The sequence below is a fragment of the Petromyzon marinus genome, chromosome 55 (genome assembly GCF_048934315.1).
Source record: "Petromyzon marinus isolate PM22_M1 ecotype Great Lakes invasive population chromosome 55, UKy_Petmar_22M1.pri1.0, whole genome shotgun sequence".
Taxonomy (NCBI): domain Eukaryota; kingdom Metazoa; phylum Chordata; class Hyperoartia; order Petromyzontiformes; family Petromyzontidae; genus Petromyzon; species Petromyzon marinus.
Genome location: NC_133721.1, coordinates 13,569,449 through 13,581,806, shown reverse-complemented (window position 1 = coordinate 13,581,806; position 12,358 = coordinate 13,569,449). Strand labels below are relative to the sequence as shown.

General features: G+C 50.8%; 2 protein-coding genes across 5 annotated transcripts in view; one reads left to right on the top strand and one right to left on the bottom strand.

The window, feature by feature from the left end:
- Positions 1 to 5,396, top strand: part of COG3 (component of oligomeric golgi complex 3) — a 36,832-nt gene extending 31,436 nt beyond the window's left edge. The window contains exons 20-23 of one of the 2 annotated variants that reach the window (XM_076052386.1): positions 285 to 360; positions 2,487 to 2,614; positions 3,428 to 3,555; positions 4,825 to 5,396. In XM_076052386.1, coding sequence (XP_075908501.1) covers positions 285 to 360; positions 2,487 to 2,614; positions 3,428 to 3,555; positions 4,825 to 4,828 — 336 coding nt within the window. In that variant the 3' untranslated portion in view covers positions 4,829 to 5,396. The remainder of the gene's footprint in view (positions 1 to 284; positions 361 to 2,486; positions 2,615 to 3,427; positions 3,556 to 4,824) is intronic. The other variant, XM_032975145.2, reaches the window with a different exon arrangement.
- LOC116954553 (uncharacterized) overlaps positions 1 to 12,358 on the bottom strand; it is a 44,565-nt gene that overhangs the window by 9,623 nt on the left and 22,584 nt on the right. Inside the window, exons 10-12 of one of the 3 annotated variants that reach the window (XM_076052385.1) lie at positions 9,083 to 9,232; positions 7,436 to 7,673; positions 4,070 to 7,140 (exon numbers count right to left, since the gene is read on the bottom strand). In XM_076052385.1, the coding sequence (XP_075908500.1) occupies positions 6,658 to 7,140; positions 7,436 to 7,673; positions 9,083 to 9,232 (871 nt within the window). In that variant the 3' untranslated portion in view covers positions 4,070 to 6,657. Of the gene's footprint in view, positions 1 to 4,069; positions 7,141 to 7,435; positions 7,674 to 9,082; positions 9,233 to 12,358 lie in introns of those variants that run through there. The other 2 variants (XM_076052383.1, XM_076052384.1) reach the window with 2 other exon arrangements.

The following is a 12,358-nucleotide window of genomic DNA, read 5'->3' as shown; positions in this document are numbered from 1 at the left end:
GAGAGTTTGAGAACCCCGTGCCTCATTGGCACGCCGGGATGGTGGAATCTGGATTGCAAGTCCAGTCAGTATGTGAACCACACCCCTCTGGCAGCTCGCTAAAGCCGTGCACCATATATTGTCGTGTTTCTAGATTTGAGAAGCAGAAGTGAAACGCTGTACTTAAGTTTGGAGGCCCTGGTGCTGCCCTGCGTGTTCTCTGCAGTTTGTACACATGTACGTTGAACACCTTTCGCACAGTACGTAGCCAACCGTGCTAATCAGAGGTGCGTGTGTGTGAGCAGGTGGCTGCTCTGAAGGCCATGGCGAGCCAGGGAGGACCCAGCTACTCGTTGCACCAACAGCCCTGGGCTAAGCCCGGTGAGACCGCCAAACTCACACCGGCGCCTGTCGCGATGTGCGAGGGTGTCCGTCCAGAACTCGCGCACCGAGCATTGACACCGCACGGCGGCATGGAGAGACCCCACAAGATATTAATAATAATAAAAATCAACGCGACCACAGGGAGGACATGCAAACACCAAATATACAGGCGTCAGGGTCAGGATCGTACCCACAACCTCCTGCATACCAGGCGCGAGGGAGTTAACATATCGCCACCGCAGCGCCCCGAGGCTTAACAGTTCTATTCAGCACAGGTTGCACAGCCTCGGTCAGCACAGGCCTCACAGCAACATCTCGCCACCACATTTTAGGGTGGATACACCCTCACTAATAACCAGGGTGGCCTGTTTGATTCCAACCATTGACCTCTGCGACAAGCGGCGAACACACTGCTGCGTGGACCATGTCATCACCGCAAAGATTAGTCTGATGCGCACCCAGCTAAGTAAAATTTAATTTGTTTGAGATTGATGATTTTGTGAAGTCAGCAGCCCATAACATTGAACTTCCTGCACTTTGATTCAAAGCTTCAGGGCCATTTTAGGAGCGGTGACATGGACCAGAAGAGAGGTTGGTGGTTAGAATCCGGCAGGCCGTCCTGGTTATTACTGGCGGGTGAATTAAGCACAAAATGCGACTACGTGCCGCCTGCTTCACAGGGGGCATTCACGACCCCATGACGTCATTTTCAAGAGTAGGCCCATTCAGTCCCGGGGCCATGGTCCAAATTTGACAAATTCAAATATTTACACCGCGAATTTTTGCAATTGGGATTACGCATTGCAACGTCGTTCCCACCTGGCAGGCGGTATCCATGTCTAAAACACAGCACTGCTTCTGCACGTTCACCATTGTTAACATTCCCATGGGCGGCACGGGCACGCACACCCCTCGCTGTTCACAGCGCAATCGAAGTTCACTGTCGTATACATGAATGTTGAACTTCTTTCGCACCGTACGTAGCCAACCGTGCTAATCGGAGGTGCGGGGAAGGACAACAAACTAAATCATTATCAATAATTATGCAAATCATATCAGCTTTTCATCATTTACGTGCGTTTACACGAGCTTCTCTTCTTCGTTGGTCTAAGTTTACAATCGCCGCCGCTCCTCTACGATCACAATCGTCGCGTCTAGCAACCCCAGAGGACACCAGACACCCATTCTATCTCACTTAATGGGCTTCTCTCCCGATGACGGCGTCACCCTTGCCATACGCCAGATGACCTCCGTGTACATCCCCCGAGCCAGTGGGGTCGACGAGCAGAGCTGAACCCAGATAGTGCTCGGTATGGGTGACCGTCATGCGTAGGCCGGGTGCTAAAGGCTGCTGCGGAGCGAAGGGAGGGGCAGCGCAGTCCGTTGTTGTACGATACTGTCCTCCCACGTCCGTGCCCTCTGCAATCGCAAACCCGTGCTGACCGGCGCGTCTCAAGTGCGGTCAAATAATCCCCACAACCGGCATGTTGTGGGGTGGGGGGGAGGGGGGGGGGGGCTCATCCAGCAGTGGATTGACGCCAAGGCCCCGTACGTGTAGAGTGGCTTTGTGCCACACGGCACTCGGTGGCGTGGTGCTCTTCACCAACGATTTGAACCCAGAAGCTTGGCAGTGCCAACCCGATCCTCCGGTATGGGTTGAGCACCATGAATTGGATCACCGGGATACAACCACACCAGGAATGTTTCGTACCTCAAGAAAATCAAGCTGACATAGATGAAACTGACCAAAAGGCATATTTCAACATGTCAACGTCTTCTTTTTTGTCCCATGTCCCCGTGTGTCAACTTGTCTCCTGTGCCCCTATCCCTGCATCACCTGTGTCCCTGTGTCGCCCTATCTCCATCTCCCTATGCCTCCTGTGTCCCTGTGTTTCTGTCCCGTATTCCCATGTCTCCTCATCTCCACATGTCGTGTCCTTGTGTCTCTGTCCGCTGTGTTCCCCTGTCTTCCTGTCTCCAAATCCCTGTGTCCCTGTCTTTCTATTCCAATGTTGCTCTGTCTATCTGCTGTGTCCCCCTCTCTCCCTATCTCCACGTCCCCTGTGTCACCCCCCCGCCCCCCATCCGTGTCTCCACGTCACCACCGTGTCCCCGTGTCTCAGAGAAGATTCAGGAGGTGGTGTCATCCTCGTACCGCGCGCTCAAGAGCCGCGTGCCCAGCGTTCAGCGCAGCATGGCGCTGTACCTGGCCAACGGCGACACGGAGGCCATCCTCTTCAAGCCCATCAAGGTGCGAGCCCGGGAGCGCGGTGGCGCCGGCTCGGGCGGGAGAGGGTTCCATGCTTGTTGAGGTCACGGTCGTGAGCAGGCTTCCTGTTAGGCCCGCACAAATTTGCTCCTTCGCGATTCACTCCATCGTGGTCACGAGGCAGGATCCACGAGTCGATTGAAAAATGAATTACTGTTTTCGCCATCGGATCCGAGTATTGGTGTTGGTTCAAGTTTGTTTTGTTGAAACTAGTCGAGAACTCGCAAAGAGAGAGCAAGGATAGATCCTCATTTATCAAGAGCTATGTGTGTCACCAAAATAGCAAAAGCAAACCGAATCAAATAAAGTACAGCAATCAAGCAAATACAAATCGGAACAAAAAAATAACTGCGGCACGTGAGAAATTTAAAATATTGCACGAACATAAATCAATGTTACGTAAGTTCCCTGAGGTGTAAGTCAGCTCGGGCGGATTATTTTCAGACAGATCATAATACGATTGCAATACATTTCCAGAAACATTCAACATATAGGGTGACTATTGTAGTCGGCGTCAAACATCACTCGGACCTCTCACGCTTAATGTCAGACATCACAAGCGGCAGCGGCTTTTAGGCCACGAAGCATTCCTGGATAAAGGCACAACACCAGAGTTGTGTTTGTGAACTATTTTCAATACCTCACGTGGCGCAGTTGTTTTGCCCCGATTTCTCTTTGCTTCGTTGCCATGCTTTATTCCATCCATGTTGCCTTCTGCTATTTTTTTTGGAAACAGCCCAGACCACTCTAGGCAAATGAGGCTCTGTCCTGGCCCTCTGGTTTAACCAAAACCAGCCTCTCTGTGGATGTCGCCTCCCCCGCAGAACAACGTGCAGCAGGCGTTTGAGCACCTGCAGGCCGTGCTTGCCGAGGAGTTCTCGGAGGAGGACCTCCAGATCATCGCCTGCCCCTCACCCGAGCAGGTGGGTGGGACCTCTCGTTGCGGTTTCCTACTGTACGTCTGTGAAAAAGAGCTTTGTAGCTCATCGGATTCCTCCAGTATAAATAAATTTTCTGATTCGGTCTCCGCGCCCGTACCTGCCCGTTGGTGGAAGGTCCACATTGCGTGCTCGCGCGTTCCCTTGGGAAGTTCAACGCGTGTAGGCTTTCGCGACCAATGTTATCCGTAATAAAGTTTTTTTCTTGTTGGGGTTAGATCGCGTAAATATAAAAGTTGGTTGTACTCGCCAGCGAAACGTCACAGTACTTGAATTGTAAACTTTGCGGGTTTTCTCTCCAACACAGAACGGGTGTGCTTCAGTAAGTAACTAATTGGCACGTTTTGTTTACATGACTAACCTTACTAATTGGCTGTGTCGGGTGGTGGCGGCGGCGTTGACACGTTTATATTTACGCGATCTCTTGGGCAGTCTGCATAGCATCACCGATGACTTCCCACGAGTGCGGTGCTTATTTCATTCACCACGGCGGGAAGAAAAAAATCAAATAACTTTATTGGTACACCGAGGCTCCCGCAAGGCCATGCGGGAGGGAGGGCGTGTGGCACAGTTTGGCACCAGCTGTCATGGAGTGCGGTCGTGTCGTTACGGTTCTCTGCGGTGAGTACAATGTCTTAAAAAAACAACGGCGCTACGCCCCTCTAAATAAAATTAGCGTGAACCGCTTGCGCGTTCCGAGATTTGTGGACCTTGTGACCATCATGTGCTGAGCGATAACCCTCCCAAAGGTGGTATCAGTGACAACGTTGCCTGGCACGGTCGCTCTGTACCCATCCTTGGGTGTCGTCTGCTCGTGCGTGCTTTTACTGATAACCAGCCGGGTGGCTCAGCGGTAGAGCAAGTGGCTCACATCCTGGATGGGTGACTCAGCCCATCATCCCTCCAGGGTCAATAAAATAAGTACCACTTCGTGGTGAGCAGTTAGATGAAAACTTATTTTTACAACAGCGTTCACACACTCTTATCACTGATATTGTTATGTATGTATGCTGAACTTATTTCGCACCGTACATAGCCAACTGTGCTTATCGGAGGTTGCTTGAATTTACTGCTTTTCATGTTTTGTATTTCCTATGTATTTCTGCTTCTTACTGAATTTTCACGCATATTGTTCACGATTGATATTTTTATTTAATGTTTCTGCAGAGCACTTTGATGCGATCCTTTCATTCGCGGCACTGCACGGCAGCGTAAAGATCGATTGGCTGCTCGTTGCCCTGCTCTGCGTTGCAGGTGAACCTGCTGCTGGTGCTGACGAAGTAGCGCAAGCTCCCCACGAGGGGGCAGCAGTCGCCTGGTGCATTCTGGGAGTCGCGTCTTTCTTCGCTGGGGATCACGAGGTCAAGAGGTCGCAACACAATGTGGGAACAGGCCCTGAGAAGCAAGGACTTCTTTCAGAAGAGAACCCACCGGTGTCATGGATTCACAGGCCCTTGCGAAAGTGTCCCATAATGCCTCTGTTTATTGCGGAGGTCACACAAACCTACAATTCCGCTTTGTTATTGTCTCTCTTTTTGGGGGTGTTTGGCCGCTCTTACGGCGGCAATTCCTAAATGCCACGTGCTAGGCGTGGTGGGGTAGACCTGTAAACTTGGCTCTTTGTGAGAGGTGGGTTAGGTGGATCGCACAGAGATCATCGCGTGAATTATACTCCCAGCCTGCTTAGCTGTGAGGTGGCAGTACAGCAAACGGGTTTAAAACAATAATTGGTAAATTGGTCAAACATCACAATGCAGTTCTCACCCGAGTCGTTAGACTTGGTGAAGCTCTGTTGGATAAATAATAAAGATATTTTGTTATTGTTATTACTGTGTGATGCCTTCCTTGGTGGTCATCCTTGTATGACCATCCATGAGTGTTTTTGCTTAATCAGAATCAGAATATTTATTTACACTGGAGGAATCCAATGAGCTAAAAAGCTCTTTTTCACAGATGTTCACAATTCTTTTTTTCCAAAGGACCCTCCCATCCACCTGACATAGCCAAACAAAGTTGTCACGTGTGAACGCGCCAATTATTTTACGATTCAGTTCATTCCGGCGAGTTGGAAAATAAAAGTTGCAAAGAAATGTAGCAATCGCACACCACGACGTTTTGCTTGAAACGACACCAAGCATCATGAAGAACAGATCCAGGAAGTCGATAACCACCTGACCTGCGTAAGCCTCACAGGAACAACCAATCAGATTTAAGCTCGACACTACACCACTGCAACCGATTCGTCGATCGTCATTGCTGGAATAATGAGCCGTAGTTCGCGTCGGTTCCCCATTGCAGGTGCATTCGTGACGTACGTCTGTTAAAATAGGGCTCTTGGCTTTTCATCACGATGCCTCGTGTGAGTGTCAAGAGTCTGGGACTTGGTTGGAGGTGCATTTCGGACATTTGGCGTGCGCTGAGAGCCGATCGCGATTGCCGGCTGATGTGCAAGATGGGCAGCGGGGTGTCGGCGCAGGGGCAACGCTTCACATCGAGAGGCTCCTCCTGGGTTCTACCCCCAACTGGGGTGCCTGGGTGGAGGTTGTGTCTTCTCCCCCCTGGTCTGCATCGGGTGCCTCCGGGTTCTCTGCTTTTCTCCCATAGCTAAGACGAACTTGACATTGCATCGGCCAAAACATCTCAATTCTGAAACATTGCCTGCAAAATTACTCGTGGGATTACGCAGCAGCAACATCGCCCCGACACTGGGAGAATTTGGCAGGATCCCTCCTGAAAAAAAGAGACTCGGTGAGGCGTTCCGTGGGTAGACAATGCGTAGAGTGAATGTTCTGCATTAGCGATGCCCGGCACGGCTTGGGTCTTCTCTCCAGGGACGTGGAAACGCAACGCTGACATGAGCCGTGCCACGCGCAAACGCACCGCGCTTTAAACATTTGACTTGATGACAAAATATTGAATGAATTCCAAACGTCGTCATCACTTCTTGCGGACTCCGATGAAAACCAACCACACGTGCTATGCTAATTTGCGTTACCATTTGGATTTATAAAGCGTGTATATATATGCGACTGTGCCTCGCGACCCTGTATAGACACCGAGTGACCATTTCATATATACGGATAGAGATCACGAGTTCCTGAGCCTGGAACGGAGCAGGGGAGATGGCCTGCGGCTCGGGTGGCCGGGGGAAGCGGCTTCCCTACACCGTGGGAGGCAGCAAAGGAACACGAGTGACCTCCAACAGAGCGAAGGTTCACCCGAGGCGTCCGTTGCCGGCGAGGAAGCAAGGCCAGGCGATTGCCATGTGCGTGACGGCGATCTAAGCCACGCGGCTTGGTCGCTCCGCGTCGGTGTCGGTCGCTCGTCCGGCCCGGCGCAGCCCGCCGAGCGCCGCCCGGATCCTCGCCACGAGGGCCCCCAGCGCCCGCTCGTCGCTCGCCTCCGTGGCCGCGGAGGCCGCGGAGTTCGGGCCTCTCTCCGTCGCTTCGCCGCCGCTCGGCTGTGAGAGGGCAGCAGCACGGTGGGTGGTGGAGGGGCACCGAGCGGCGACAACTCCCAGTTAGTTTGTTGGCGTTCCTCGCACTCCAGACATCCACACGGCAGCGGCTTCTGGCTGGGCCATCGGACGAAGACGGTGGTCAACGCATCAGCGCATCTGCACTGTGCTTCTGGGGCCGTCTGGAACGATCTTCCGATATTAATAAGCCGCTGGAGTTATGCACTTTTAAATAAACGAGATTGACAAACTAATTTATTAGAGCTACGTTTTGTGTTTAGTTTGTTGTCCTTCCCCCGCACCTCCGATTAGCCACGGTTGGCTACGCACGCCGCGAAATAAGTTCTACGCACGTACGTACGCGAGTATGCAACGAACGTAACGACGAGGACGAATGTCATCACTGACCGGCTGGTAGGCTACTCGGAGACGGACGCTGCGGTTCCGCGCCACGTAGGTCAGCACCGCGTCCTCCCGCGTGAGGAGCCGGACCCGGGGGGCGCGGGCACCGAGCGGCACGTCCACGGGCTGCAGGGGCGGCGCGTGGACGTGGTGACCGCACGCGGCCGCGTCCTCCCAGAGCCAGCGCCGCGTCTCCCAGCCCCCCGCGCCGTAGCAGCGGCCCCCGCTCGGCGTCACCACCAGCCTGCCTCGCCGCACGCAACCACCGGAACGGGCACGCGGCGTGTATCCCGAGCTGTGAGTGAGCTGTGAGTGAGTGAGCTGTGTGTGAGCTGTGTGAGAGTGAGCTGTGAGTGAGTGAGCTGTGTGTGAGAGTGAGCTGTGTGTGAGCTGTGTGAGAGTGAGCTGTGAGTGAGTGAGTGGGCTGTGTGTGAGAGTGAGCTGTGTGAGAGTGAGCTGTGAGTGAGTGAGCTGTGTGTGGGAGTGAGCTGTGTGAGAGTGAGCTGTGAGTGAGCTGTGAGTAAGTGAGAGTGAGCTGTGAGTGAGTGAGCTGTGAGTGAGTGAGCTGTGAGTGAGCTGTGTGAGAGTGAGCTGTGAGTGAGCTGTGAGTGAGTGAGCTGTGAGTGAGCTGTGTGAGAGTGAGCTGTGAGTGAGCTGTGAGTGAGTGAGTGAGCTGTGAGTGAGCTGTGAGTGAGTGTGTGAGTGAGTGTGTGAGTGAGTGAGCTGTGAGTGAGTGAGCTGTGAGTGAGTGAGTGAGCTGTTAGTGAGCTGTGAGTGAGTGAGCTGTGTGAGAGTGAGATGTGAGTGAGCTGTGTGTGAGTGAGTGAGTGAGCTGTGAGTGAGTGAGCTGTGAGTGAGTGAGCTGTGAGTGAGTGTGTGAGTGAGTGAGCTGAGTGAGCTGTGTGTGAGTGAGCTGTGAGTGAGTGAGCTGTTAGTGAGTGAGTGAGTGAGCTGTGAGTGAGCTGTGTGAGAGTGAGCTGTGAGTGAGTGAGTGAGCTGTGAGTGAGCTGTGAGTGAGTGAGCTGTGAGTGAGTGAGTGAGTGAGCTGTGAGTGAGTGAGTGAGCTGTGTGTGAGCTGTGTGTGAGTGAGTGAGCTGTGAGTGAGCTGTGAGTGAGTGAGTGAGCTGTGAGTGAGTGAGCTGTGAGTGAGTGAGTGAGCTGTGAGTGAGTGAGTGAGCTGTGAGTGAGTGAGCTGTGAGTGAGTGAGTGAGCTGTGAGTGAGTGAGTGAGCTGTGTGTGAGTGAGAGTGAGTGAGTGAGCTGTGAGTGAGTGAGCTGGAGTGAGTGAGCTGTGTGTGAGCTGTGTGTGAGCTGTGTGAGTGAGTGAGCTGGAGTGAGTGAGTGTGTGTGAGCTGTGAGTGAGTGAGCTGTGAGTGAGTGAGCTGTGAGTGAGTGTGTGAGTGAGCTGTGTGTGTGTGAGAGTGAGTGAGCGAGCTGTGAGTGAGTGAGCTGGAGTGAGTGAGCTGTGTGTGAGCTGTGTGTGAGCTGTGTGAGTGAGCTGGAGTGAGTGTGTGTGTGAGTGTGAAAGTGAGCTGGAGTGAGTGAGTGTGAGAGTGAGCTGGAGTGAGTGAGTGAGCTGTGTATGTGTGTGAGTAAGTAAGCTGTGTGTGTGAGTGAGCTGGAGTGAGTGAGCTATCTGAGCGAGCCGACTCACCGGACGCCCCCCGAGGCTGACACACACACGGCGCCTCCGCCCGCGGCCCCAAGCACGGCGAGGACGCGGCCGCCCTGGGCCCAGGCGACCCACACGAGGCGCCCCCCGGGGCCCCGCGCGGCCTGCAGCACCACGCGCCCCGCCGGGTCCCTGGCCCCGCAGCGCCAAAGCGGTCAAGGATCCACGCGAGCAACGCCGCAGTGGCGAGGTGTCAACCTCCTCGCCTGGTGTGCGGGAGGTCGTGGGCTCCATCCCGCACCTCAGATTCGCACGGTGCCAACATAGTTGCAACGTACACAGCGACACTCACGCCCGTTGTCATATTCGCAGGTTGCATGTTCTCCCCATAGGTTGCGTGGATTTTTCTCCGGATCTTAATACGCATACTTCATTTAGAATAAATACGCCTTTAGAGTATTTGGCTACTTTCAATGTCCACGTGATAAGACACCTCGTTCAGCTATCATTTTGATAGCGAGGTCACTTCTGGAAAAGGACGAATAGTTCAAGTGGGCCTTACCTGGTAAAATGAATTTAAAAAATGTTTTGTGATTTGGTTACCTTTAAACTCCTATCGTGTTTTTTTTTGGTATTGTTCGTTGTTGTAACTTTCTGACCCGTGTCCCTACTGGACATCTATGAAAGAGAGCTTGTCAGCTCGTCGGGATTTCTCCAGCCTTAAATCGACTCCCATCCTGAAAGATTGCACCGCAGGAACCGGCACAGCGTGGGGGGGGGGGGCATGGGGAGAGCGGTCGCCGGCAATGCCGCACGAGGTGGGGGGGGAGAGTGTGGTGATTCAGCGAGGGTGAGGGAGAGCGCGGAGTTTTTGGGGCTGTCCAAGAGTGGCGCGCTGTGGGACCCATTTCTGCTCTAGCCGCGACACCGCGACTCCTTTGCCGAGGGCCCCATTGTGTGCTTCATGAGCTAGACTCCAATGTACGTTGAACTTCTTTCGCACCGTACGTAGCCAGCCGTGCTAATTGGAGGTGCGGGTGAAGGACAACAAACCGAGCGCCACAAACTCGCTCGGAGAGTGTCCATCGCCCGTTGCTCCTCCGCTTGGCCATGACGAGAGGGAATGGGGAGAGAGTTTGTGTAGTTTTGAGATTCCTCCTCTGTCGAAGGAGCGCAGACCACAGCTGTTTTTTTCTGTGTGGTCCATAGTTTGGGCTACATGGCCACAATCGCACTGCCGTGGCTTGTCTAATATATCTCTATGGGTCTCTGTGAAAGTGTATCTCCTTGGGTCTCTAGATATCTCCATGGGTCTCTATCTCTATAAGTTTCTACGTATCTCTCGGGGTTTACCACATGGTCCATAGTTTGGTTTGCATGGCCACAATCGCACTGCCGTCACTCGTCTTACATTTCCCATCGATGAAGGAGATTTGCGCACTGGCCTGGTGATGTTCTGATGGTTCCACCACCAGTGTGTACGAGGAGGAGGAAATGTCAAAGCCAGGAGGTGCAATGCTTGCGCCTCGAATGCGGAGTTCATTCTGAACGTCTGCACCCAGGGCCCAGTGAGGCCACTAATTCTACAAATTTAAAACTAATTTTCTTTAGAAATTATTTTTGTGTTTAGTTTGTTGTTCTTCCCCCGCACCTAAAAGTAGCACGGTTGAATACGTACGGTGTGCAAGAAGTTAAACATACATATGAGTTTTGATTTAAAGCGTTCGTGACTGCAGTAATTCATATTCTTAGCTCTTTCGGTAAAGTCACGTTAAAGGGAAACATAATAAATATATATTTTATTCTTTTATTGTTTCCCTTTAACGTGACTTTACCGAAAGAGCTAAGAATATACATACGAGTGTCCTTGACACCAGGAGCGACTGTGGAGCTGATCTGCCCACTTATCATCGGCTTGTCATCTGTAAGATGTGCTTGCCATTCTTCCACTCTGGTGGTGGGTGTCGACCTAGGACCCCATTCAAACCCACAGTGGCCTGGTCTCGGGCTCGCAGCTGATGGTAGTTACAAGCAGGATGCTATGCACTTTTAAATCTACGCGGAACACTAATTTCTTTAGAACTTTTTGTGTTTGGTTTGTTGTCCTTCCCCCACACCTCCAATTATCTGGGGTTGGCTACGTACGTTACCAAACAAGTTCAACGTACGTATACTACACTATACACTACAATACACACTACACTACACTATACACTACAATACACACTACACTATAATATACACTACAATACACACTACACTATACACTACACTATACACTACACTATACACTACAATACACACTACACTATACTATACACTACACTATACACTACACACCACACTATACACTACAATACACACTACACTACACTATACACTACACTATACTATACACTACAATACACACTACACTATACTATACACTACACTATACTATACACTACACTATACACTACACGACACTATACACTACACTATACACTACACTACACACTACACTACACTATAGACTACACTACACACTACACTGTAATATACACTACAATACACACTGCACTACACTATATACTACAATACACACTACACTATACTATACACTACAATACACACTACACTATACTATACACTACACTACAATACACACTACACTATACTATACACTCACTATACACTACAATACACACTACACTACACTATATACTACACTATACACTACAATACACACTACACTATACTATACACTACACTACACACTACACTATACACTACAATACACACTACACTATACTACACACTACACTACACACTACACTACACTATACACTACACTATACACTACAATACACACTACACTACACTATACACTACAATATACACTACACTACACTATACACTACACTATACACTACAATACACACTACACTATACTATATACTACACTATACACTACAATATACACTACACTATACACTACACTATACACTAAAATATACACTACACACTACACTATACTATACACTACACTATACACTACAATATACACTACACTATACACTACACACTACAATATACACTAAACTACACTACACACTACACTATACACTACAATATACACTATACACTACACACTACACTATACACTACACTATACACGACACTATACACTACAATATACACTACACTATACACTACACTATACACTACACTATACACGACACTATACACTACAATATACACTACACTATACACTACACACTACACTATACACTACACTATACACTACACTATACACGACACTATACACTACAATATACA